Raw genomic sequence first — 11,250 nt, 5'->3', positions numbered from 1 at the left:
ATTAATGGGTTTTTTCCTCAAATGGAATAATGGCCAAATTTATCTTTACATTTTCAGATTTTAATTATATGCAGGGGTGGTTTGAATTTACCAGTGAAATTTCTTTCACTGTTTAAAATGTTAGATTTAGAAATCAAACCATAATAGTTTCATTTGCAGCTGAGCCCTGTATAAAACCTCACTAAATAGTTCACTGATTGAGTTGCTGAAATTTTCCTCTTTGCTTTCTTTGTATTTGTGGGGCTTCCAGGTGCCTCTCAGCAGCCAAAGCTCCACAAGTAATTGTAAACTGTGATTATTTAATTCCATTAACCCAGGGACAAATTCAACCATGACTATCACAAATCAAAGCTCTTTTTTCCCCCCTCGAAGTGGCAGCATTAAATTATGCTGGGTCTCTTGTATTTGTTCCATGCAAATATAACGTTTGCATGTTCCCTCTCACTAAGCACATTACAAAATTAATGCATTATATTCAGTAAATTTTCATATAATATTCATGCAAAGGAGTATTTGTCATATATTTCTAAGTTGTGAAGCATAATATTAAATGGGTTATTCCCCATAAGAATTAGAACATTACTGAAGCCATTGAAATAGTGTGTTTTCAGGCAGCCCTGGTGGCTCAGCAGTTTAGCGCCGCCTTCAGCCCAGGGCCTGATCCTGGAGACCTGGGATTGAGTCCTACGTCAGGCTCCCTGCATGGAGCCTGCTTCTCCCCCTGCCTGTGTCTCTGCCTCTCTCTCTCTCTCTCTCTCTGTGTGTGTGTGTGTGTGTGTGTGTCTCATGAATAAATAAATAAAATCTTAAAAAAAAAAAAGAAATAGTGTGTTTTCCTATCAACTCCAAACACTACCTCCCCCAATCTTTTGGAAATGTTTCAAATGTGTTTAGATTTAAAATAATAAACATAGAGATTCACTCTTACTTGCTTCACTTGTTAAGAATAAGTGAAATGCTGAAAACACGTTTGAGTGGATTCCTGCCTCTCCTGCTAGAGAAGTGAGGCTATCCAAGTCTGTACCACTGTTTTATGTCTTCTAGAATCTAAACTCTGATGACTTTATGAGTGTGATTTGATTGATCATTACAATGATAGATACCTATAGTGACAAGCTCTATACTAGATCCTGTAAACTGGTATCTAATTTTACATTAATATTTATCATTAACCATATGATGAAATGATAGGTATTATTATCTTCAGACTGTAGATGCTTAGCAAAGTTAGGTGACTTATCCAAAGTTCTAGAGCTGGTAAATCTGGGATTTGAACCCAATATTTCCTTAGTCTAAACCCTATGCTCTTTCTACTCTCATTTACTTAGCTTTGATCAATATGTGACAGACCACTAACTGAGCATCAAAATGTGAGGATAAATTCATTATTTTTAGTATTTTTCGGGGGTGTACATTTAATGTCAGTGTCATCAGCTTAGATAATGGTTGTGTGTGTGTGTTACCACTTAAATTTGTGGCATAAAGTTTAATGAGTGTCGCTTAATCTTTGGAGAAATGTGTTAATTGGTTATTGCATGTTTGGCACATTATCTTTCTAATTAGCCTTTTTCAGTATTGAATGTGGCACTGCAAATTTTAAAACAATTAGCTTTATTGGTGATAACAAATTATCCTTTTAACAGGTATGCCCATGTACCCACTTTGTTTAAATACTTCTATTTATACAAAAAAGTCCAACAAATTTAAGGAAATTATGAAATGTGATTTAAAAAAAGATATGTAGTAAAGCCTAAGGCTGAGATTCTATTGATCATGTTGAGTCTAAAAAAAAATAGCAAAACTAGTAAGTCTTCATCCATGTATGGGTTTATCCATTTATTTTGCATTTTAAAACTAATAATAATTACAGTTTTGAGTGTCTATGTATACTGAGCGCTATTCTGTGGAACCTCAATCTGTATAATTACCTTTTATCCTTCTAAGATTCGCATCAGACAGGTATTATTATGTACGTTGAACAATGAGAACACCAACTTCAACAAAACCTCACAGCTACATAGTGATATAACCAGGATTCAATCATGGAATTTCTTTATGACTGGGGAGTGGTAATTATCTAGAATTTTGGTTCAAGGAAATCTGAATGAGGAGTCAGGACCTGGGTCTCAGGTTTCGGTGCTAACACTGATTATGCATTTGACATTAACCGATCTCTCTCTGAGTCTGCTTAGAGGGTTGGATAAGATGATCTCTAAGATCTGTTCCCAGTGGTACTTTCTTTAGATAGTTGGTGTCATATTAAAGAATCTGTTCTGTGTATTCTTTGTAACATTGAACAGAAGTCAATATTTATTCACACGTTATTAAATAATTCTTCAAAAATGTTTTTTAGTAATTTCAAAATATTTCATTTGGGCAGAGACTTTTGGAGCAGATGGGAGACATGGGACCATTAAGAGCTTGGGACATAGTGTCTGAGCGTTAGGCTACCTGTTAAGTGGGCAGAAATTTGTACCTGTTCATGCAAGTTATGGTGATCACTGTACAACTTTTTTTTTTTTTAATTTATGATAGTCACAGAGAGAGAGAGAGAGGCAGAGACACAGGCTGAGGGAGAAGCAGGCTCCATGCACTGGGAGCTCAATGTGGGATTCGACCCCGGGTCTCCAGGATCGCGCCCTGGGCCAAAGGCAGGCGCCAAACTGCTGTGCCACCCAGGGATCCCAACTGTACAACTTTTTAAGTCAACTGCAAGTCTTGAAAATCACTCACTACACCAATGGAAAATAATTTCTAATATACCTTATGCTTTTTAAATGAGCTGTCTGGTGAAAATTTCAATAAAGGTATCTGATGCTGCTTTCACACCTGAAGTGTATATTCCTTACCAGTATTTGAATTATGTTCTCTCTCTCTCTCTCTCGCTTTCACTCTTTCTCTCTCTATATATATTATTTATCAGAATAATTCAAATACTAACTAATCACCCTTAACAAAATATTAAAGGATGGACACATACATCACAGTATTTATACTGAAGTTTCACTTCTTGGCATGGTATTAAAAACTTCTGTCCACACAAAAGTGTTTATAGCAGCTTTATTCATAATTGCCAAAATTTGGAAGCAACCAAGAGATGCCCTTTGGTAGATAAATAGATAAACCATGTAACATCCATACAATTAAATATTATTCCACACAGAAAGAAATGAGTTACCAAACCATGAAAAGACATGGGGGATCTTAAATGCATATTACCAAGTAAAAGAAGCCAACCTGAGAAGGTCATATACTATATAATTCCAACTGTATGACATTCTGGAAAAGACAAAACTATGGAGATAGTAAAAGGATCCGTGGTTGCCAGGGGTTGGGAGTGAAGGAGGGATGCATAGGTGGAGCACAGAGAATTTCTAAGGCAGTGAAACTATTCTGTATAATAATGTAATGGTGGATACATATCATTATACAATTGTCAAAACTCATAAAATATACAACACCAGGAGTGAACGCTAATGTGAACTATGTACTTTGGGTGGTAATATGTCCCTCTGGGAGAATCTTGGTTTTACTGGAGAAAGAGAAAGTAACAGAAGGATGTTTGGAGAACAGGAAAAATGAGTAAGACACAGTCTTAGCACTTAAAGAAACTGAAGCCTAATGTTGTGCTCTGGGCTTATAGAGGAGACTGGTGGGGCAGGCAGGTTCATGACTAACGCACACCCCAGCTCTCTAAACAGCCCCAAGAGGAGGTATAGAAACAAAGATGAAGGAGCCAGATATCCTTTTCGAGGGAGAAGTGGGCTGGTTCTTAATGGATGAAGCAGCATTTGAGATGACACTTGAAGGAGACATAGAAGAGACAGCCACCACACAAGATGGGGACACTTAGAGCCTTCTCTTCTGTATCTCCAGTCCCCAGGACCTCTAAAATTTACTATGTGAAAGAATGGACAGGAATAGTAGCAAAGATAAAAACACCATCTGTGTCCTCCTACGGCTTTGGGTTCTGACTGTTAGAGCAGTCTGTGTTTAAATCCTCACACTTATTTTGCAACAAAATAGAGGAATCCTAGTGAATCAAGTACCACCTTTCATTTGTAAACTTGCATTTCACCATTCCAGTTTTAAGTAATGTTTCCACATGAATGCTGAAAGTTTCTCAGGACTTTTTGTTAAGATGTAAAGCATTTATTTTGATTTAAGAAATACCTTTGTATATGTGATCTCTGCCCCTAAGCACTTGAAGACACTATAAATGAAAGCAAAGGATAAGTTACTGGTAACCCTCAGCCTAATATGTTTTCTCTCTCTTAATTTTCAAGTACATGTAAATTGGAAAGTACAGATTTTACTGCTCAGTAACCGAACCTGTGGTTTTATTTTGGAAGAAAACAAGTGTTTACTTTCCAAAATGTGGTTGTGGAAGGCTGGTTTATGTTAAGATACCCTCTGGATTCAGGTGGTGTCTTCCCTCCTACTTGTCATGTATCAGCATCAAAGGTTCCCTTATTTTAGATATTTACAGATATTGCATGGATATATGTGTGTTATAGATGTGGTTTGTAAAGTTAAAGTTCTTGATAATGAATAATTAAACTCCAGTGGAGAAAATAAACTGTAAGGAAACAGCCAGTCAGTTTCCTGTGAAAAGAGAGAACTCAATGCTGAGTGTGTAGTTCTTTAGAGATCGGAAGCCAGATCTCTCAGGGCAACACCACCCTTTTTGCACATTTCAGCAGAAACTGGGTCCCTGGTTAAAGGGATAGAAAGACTTTATTCTCTGATTTTATTAACGATTGTTGGAAATAGTTTGATTATCCGGAAGTTCAGCTTCACATGTTAACTTAAATTGTCTACAATACTTTAATCCCTGTAACTGCTGTCTCCCTCTACCCCAAACTGAATTGCCTTTGTAAAATATCAGACTGCTTGCTTGGGCAAATTAATCCCTTTGTCTCTGAGAGACAGAAATAGTTTTATGGCTTAAAATCTCGTGTGTGTGTGTGTGTGTGTGTGTGTGTGTGTTTAAGCTGTTTTTCTCTCAACAGAAGCTTCATTTCTATTTCTGCAACAGGGAGAATGAACACATTTTATTACTTAAAATTTCAGTTGATTGTTTTAATGACCAAGTATCTATTGTTCAATATCCCCCCCCATGCTACATTCAAATCTGCACATTTCATGTGATATAGTATAATATAAGAAGCTACTTATCAGGCTACATAGTTAATGATTCTATGATTTCTATGTTTCCTAAAGCAAGCAAAGTGCCAAATCCTCGTGAATAACAAGAAACACTGATATGCTTTTAATGGAAGCTTTTTTCTTTTCTAGAAATTCAAAGTGTCTACAGCGTCGAAATGGATTAACAATGCACAGCCCAAAAGTAGCATGACATTAGCAATGTACAGAGCCTGGGCATTTTTTTTCACATCAAAACATCATAAAGTTGAATTTGTGCAACAGATATTCTCAACTCCTGCCTTATACTGAAGAAGCAGCTGTTGTCCAAGCACACAGTTCATGTTGTGTGAGGATGAAGAAGTCTCTGGTGCATGTTTTTAGTACTTCCTCTGTCCCCAGCTAGTATCTGCTAGACAAGTCACAAAGGCCACCCAGAGGATAGCAACAGATGATCTCTTTGAAGGTTTTCCTCAGCTCTTGGCTCCGGAGTGCATAAATGAGAGGGTCGATGATGGAATTACACATGATCAGAATGAGATACAAGTTAAAGTGAGACATGAAGCACACACAGTATGGATTCTGGGGACAAGAGATGTAGAATATCAAGTGGAGGAAGAATGGGGCCCAGCAGACGACGAAGACCCCAATGAGTATGGTCAAGGTAATGGCACCCTTCATGTTGGCCCCTTGGCGGATGGTGCCTGTGCCCGGGAGGACCGCGATTCTCTTGATGTGCAGTCTGGCCATGAGGAACATGTGGACGTAGAGAGAAGCCATGAGGGCCAGCATGGTGAAGAACATGGTGATGAGGCAGATGATGACAGCAGTACTGTCCGAGTAAATGATGAACAAGATGCCTGACACCGTGCAAGCCGCCCAGATGCAACTGATGATGATCCCAACCCGCCTCACCGTCATGATGTTATGGTACTGGAGGGCATAAAAGATAGTAAAGTACCTGTCCACTGCGATTGAGAGCAGGCTGCAAATCGAGGCGAGCAAGGAGCTACAGATCACCGAGTCAATGACATTATCAATATTCACCGTGAAACTCTGCGCGTCCGTATCCGTACTGTTCAACAGGGTGATGACGATGGTCTCTGACCCGTTGGAAACGCTCACCAGCATATCGGCCACAGCCAGGCTACAGATGAAAAAGTACATGGGTGAGTGCAGATTCTTGTTCTTGGCTATTGCCACGATCACCAGAATGTTCTCCAGCAAGCTTATGACCCCCAGAGTCACGAACACCTCCGGGGAGACGAAGAGTTGCTCGTAGCATCCCCCGTCGGGGTAGCCTTTGCCAAGGGACTCAGTGGCGTTGCCGTGCTGTCCGTAGGTGCTGCGGTTCCAGAAGTGGAGAGAAGTGTGCATTCCGTGCTGAAGGGTGGAGTTCATCCTGCAACAAGTGGATGCAGACCCCCTCGGGACTGATTCGGCCTCTCCAGCCAGGGAGCCCCGGTGATGTTCTCCCCCTCTCTGTGCGTCCCAAAGTTCTGAGGATCCAGCTGGCCTGCCAGGTGTTGAGTACCTGTCCCGTGCTCCAAAAGGCTGGCAGTGGAGCTCTTACTGTCTTCCAGGTACAGCTCCGATCACCTTCACTGTAACATCTTCGATTTCTGAAATGCTCATTCTTAGTTCAAAGAGTCTGCTCTTTGCTTTTTCTTTTTTTCTTTTTTCTTTTTTCTTTTTCTTTCTTTTTTTTATTTTTTTTTTGTCCTCACTCCCACCTTAACTTTAGTCTAGGGCATTCAGTGAGGTCTGTTGCAAGTAATTCTCCGAGTTGCCGCCGAGCCACCAGGAGCTGAATCTGCGTGCACATGTTCGCATCAGCTGCCTCCCCGCGGTCTTAGTTCCCAACCTGAAGCATTGCTCTGAGTGTTAGTGGCTGCTGCTGATTTTATGGTGTGTGGAGGGGAAGAAAAAAAAATGTTCAGAGTGGCTCCTCCTCTGCTTCCTCCTGACCAATCCAAACGCACTGGAAGTCTGTGAGGCACGGCTGATATTCCAGATACAAATTGCAGGGCAACACGGATCCAGATGCAGAAGCTTGTGGAATTGGGGGAAGCAAGCAGGATGAGAGAGACTGGATTCTCCTTGCCAAGTTTTCAAGGAAAACAACTTGGTCCCTGGAGACTGTTCCTTGATAACACAAGCCAGGCTCCCCCAGGTTTATTTCTGCTTCAAAGAGAGACACGTGTGTTTCTCTGTGTGTGTGTGTGTGTGCGTGTGTGCCCACGCAGGCATTTGTGTGCTTATGTTCCTGAAATAGACACGCTGCCTTTTTGGTCAGGATATTGAATTTGTTTACTCTCAATTTGTTTGAATTAAGAATCCAGGAAATAATGCTTCAATTTCCAATACCTGAAAGACAGGGAGAATATCTGATAATACAGGTACACTGTGCTCCGGATGGGAGAACTGATGTAGGTAGCTACAGTTTATCCAAGGATTCTAGACGGGGTTCATTTTTTTGTTTGTTTGTTTGTTTTGTTTTCTTTTTTTGTGCACTAATAGCTGATAATTCTCCACTGCAGAGTTTCTGTTATCATGGCTGGGAAAGTTTTATTCTCATTCATGATATTTAGAAGCCATATGGTGATAGTATAAACTATATTTACTCTGCTCTCAAAAGGAAAAAGATCAATAATTGGGCAAAACTCAGTCTTTAAGCTTTATTGACATACAACTGATATAACAAAATATTATACATATTTAACATATACATTTTAATGGGTTTGGACATATGCTTACACTCATGATACCATCATCACAATCAAGGTCCTAAACATACTCACCACCTCCAAAATTTTCCTTGTGCTCTAGTGTGTGTGTTTTGTTTGTCTGTTTTTTTTTTTATTTGTTTTGTGGTAAGAATACTTGATATCTATCCTCTTAGTGTATTTTAAAGTGTATGATACCATATTATTAACTATAGGCACTATGTTGTATAGTAGATATCTAGAGCTTATTCTTCTCGCATAAGTGGAGCTTTATATCCATTGGACAACAATCCCTTGACAGTGGTCTTAACAATGATTTCTTGGATTTAACACCAAAATTCAGGCAACAAATCCCAAAATAGACGAGTGGGATTACAACAAACTAAAAAACTTCTGGGCAGCAAAGGAAACAATCAGGAGAGTGAAAAGGCAACCTACAGAATGGAAGAAAATGTTTGCAAACCGTCTATCTGATAGAGGTTAATAATATTCAAAATTTGTAAAAACAAAAACAAAAACCCAACTATCCAACCAAACAAAACCAACTCTGTTTAAAAATGGACAAAAATAGGCTCACACCTATAAATCCAGAAAAACAAACTGATGGTTGCCAGAGGGAAGGGGGAAGGAGAGATGGGTAAAATGGGTGAAGGGACATGAGAGATAACAGGCTTTCAGTTATGGAATGAATAAGTCATGGGAATGAAAAGCACAACCTAGGGAGTGCAGTCAATGATACAGTAATAGTGTCGTGTGGTGACATACGGTAGCTACACTTGTGAGCATAGCATAATGTACAGCATAATGAGTTTACATTAGCACATAATGTTTACGAAATTTCTTACTAGCAAAAAATTCAATACAGCTTAATCCACTTATTTTCTGAACTCATTTGAACATAGTACCTACCTTCTCCCACTTGTATTTTTCAAGGGGAGCTACACTTGTGAGCATAGCATAATGTACAGAGATGTTGAATCATTGTGTTGTATGTCTGAAATGAATATAACATTGTCAACTATACTCCAATGAATTTAAAATACAAAATAAAAAAATAAAATAAAAAAACAAAATTAAAAAAAATGGACAAAAGACTTGAATAGACATTTATCCAAAGAAGATATACAAATGGCTACCTGGTACATGTAAAGGTGCTCAACAATTTAATTACCAGGAAAAATGCCGATCAAATCCACAATGAGAGATCAGCTCACACCTGTTAGGATGGATAACATAAAAAAATCCAAAAGATAAAAAGTGCTGGTGAGGATGTGAAGAAATCAGAACTTTTTTTTTTTATAGCAATCTACCTCCATAATTGGAAGTTTTGTAAGTTAAATGCACACATACCTTAGCAACTTCACTTCGTCTAGCCAAGACAAGTAAATACTAGTTATTAGAGTTTCTGAATGTTTTGTTTAAGCTAAGTTTGAAGGACTGTGACAAAGTTACAAATTAATTAAGCTTCAGATTATAAAATTTTATGTGTCCTTTTCTTGCTATGACTATTGCTGGTTTTAGCTCTGTATGGCTTGTGGCTACAGATAATAGGGACAATAAGAGAGAATTATTCCAGGGTTCATTTGAAGTTCTCACTCATTTAGGTAAGGGCTTTATCTTCTTTCTGTTTTGCCATGGAGACAATGCTATGTATCATTCCTGAGCGCTGAGCTAAATCGTTATCTTCCACCCATCCCCGGAACTCAGGGGTCGTATGACTGATACAATAATGGGTAGAAGTGATGCACATTATGCTAGCTCCCCTATGATCCTACACTCTTTTTTCTTTCATTGGTAGATAGCTGCAGAATGTCTGTGGAGTCTCATGTTGTAGATGACAGTACTACATCATGGAAGGAGCCTAGGTTTCTGAAGAACTGCACAGAGCAGAGCTCAACTCTCCAAATCCCCCCTCACCCACCAACTACAGGGAACTGTGATTTGAGCAAGCAATAAATATCACCATTGTTAAGCTGCTGAAATATTGGTCTTATCTATTACGACAGCTAGCATTAATTACCTTGACTTTAAAACTTTTTTATTGCCATTATTTATAAGAAATGAACCCAAATTACATAGAAATAAATCCTTTCTTTCTTTTATTTTGGATTTATGTGAAGAGTGACTTACCTAATAAGTAGGCAACAGGGAAGAAACCTATTGAATTGTTTTAAGCATCAGATAGTCAACTCTATATAACCATCCTGAGCCAGCTCTTGATTTTGTGCTACTTGCATCGGTGCATTGTTTCATTTGTTTTGGCTTAAAATTCAGAGTATCTTTGATTTGTCCATCTTTCTCAAAAATCCCTATGTGCAATCACTTGTAAAATATCTTCCATTCTATGAGTGTGTCTGACTCTTCCTTTTCTCTTTACCAAACTCACCTTTCACTGTTTGGTCTCACAGAAACCTGATTGTAGTCAAACTCATATTCTAGGTGACATTCACACTAGGAATTTCCCATGAGTTTACTCTATCCCACTGCATAGAATGTTCTTCCCCTGTATTTGTAAGTGCATAATCATTCTTCCTTTGTAAAACTGATTTATATGTATTGTGTAATTTATATAGAATCACCTAACAGCTAAAATTAGTGATCAAAAACAAAACCCACTTTCTTTTAGCTTTTTTTAAAAAAAGATTTTCTTATTTATTTGAGACAGAGAGAGTTAGCAGGGAGGGGGTGAAGGGGATGGAAGATGCAGAGAGAATCTGAAGCAGACTCCATGCTATGCTCGGACGCCGATGCAGGGCTCCATCTCATGACCTGGAGATTACTCCCTGAGCTGAAACCAAGAATTGGACATTTAACTGACTGAGCCATCCAGGAGCCCCTCTTTTACCTTTTTACAAAAAAAAAAAGTTTATTTAGAGACCATAATCACACTGAAATCTCAGAAAACTGCATACATTTAATATCTCAAATTTAATTATTTGGTGCAGATTTATAAAACCTCGATTGTTTGGTTAATCATGCTGAAAGATGGCATTTTGTCACCTTCAAGGGGGCATTTTAATTGCCTGCCGTAGTTTAGTTCTTCTCTAGGAGCCAGAAGAAATACAATCAGCAATGTAAGATGCATTAATGGTGTTTTTGAAAATTTACTGCAGAGTTCTTTTTTTAATACACACAAAATGGAGTTAGATCATAATAGATTTCTCTTATGAGCGAAATCCTTGTTTTATATTTAATAACAATAAATATGAAACACTGCTAAAGAGAAGTATTTATCAAATTGTGCTAGATGGAATACCATTTTTAGGAGAAGTTAATGTTTTTTTTTTTTTTTTTCTGCTGCAACATTAAAGGGGAGATTTTAAGGTCAGGTAATTTTGGAAAAATGTTGCGAACTCACTGCCTTGAGGTTTCAGAGTTT

At 38.4% G+C, this 11,250-nt stretch overlaps 1 protein-coding gene across 1 annotated transcript; it reads right to left on the bottom strand.

The window, feature by feature from the left end:
* Positions 1–3,139: 3,139 nt before the first annotated feature.
* Positions 3,140–7,010, bottom strand: MC4R (melanocortin 4 receptor). The gene has a single exon (XM_077842847.1). The coding sequence runs from the start codon at positions 6,544–6,546 to the stop codon at positions 5,548–5,550; it is 999 nt and encodes a 332-aa protein (XP_077698973.1). The 5' UTR covers positions 6,547–7,010; the 3' UTR covers positions 3,140–5,547.
* Positions 7,011–11,250: the final 4,240 nt, after the last annotated feature.

This window comes from Canis aureus, chromosome 1, assembly GCF_053574225.1.
Source record: "Canis aureus isolate CA01 chromosome 1, VMU_Caureus_v.1.0, whole genome shotgun sequence".
Lineage (NCBI taxonomy): Eukaryota > Metazoa > Chordata > Mammalia > Carnivora > Canidae > Canis > Canis aureus.
This window is presented reverse-complemented; position numbering and strand designations above follow the sequence as displayed.

Coding starts and splice junctions, on each gene's coding strand:
- MC4R (XM_077842847.1), bottom strand. CDS start 6,546: ATGAACTCCACCCTTCAGCACGGAATGCACACTTCTCTCCACTTCTGG.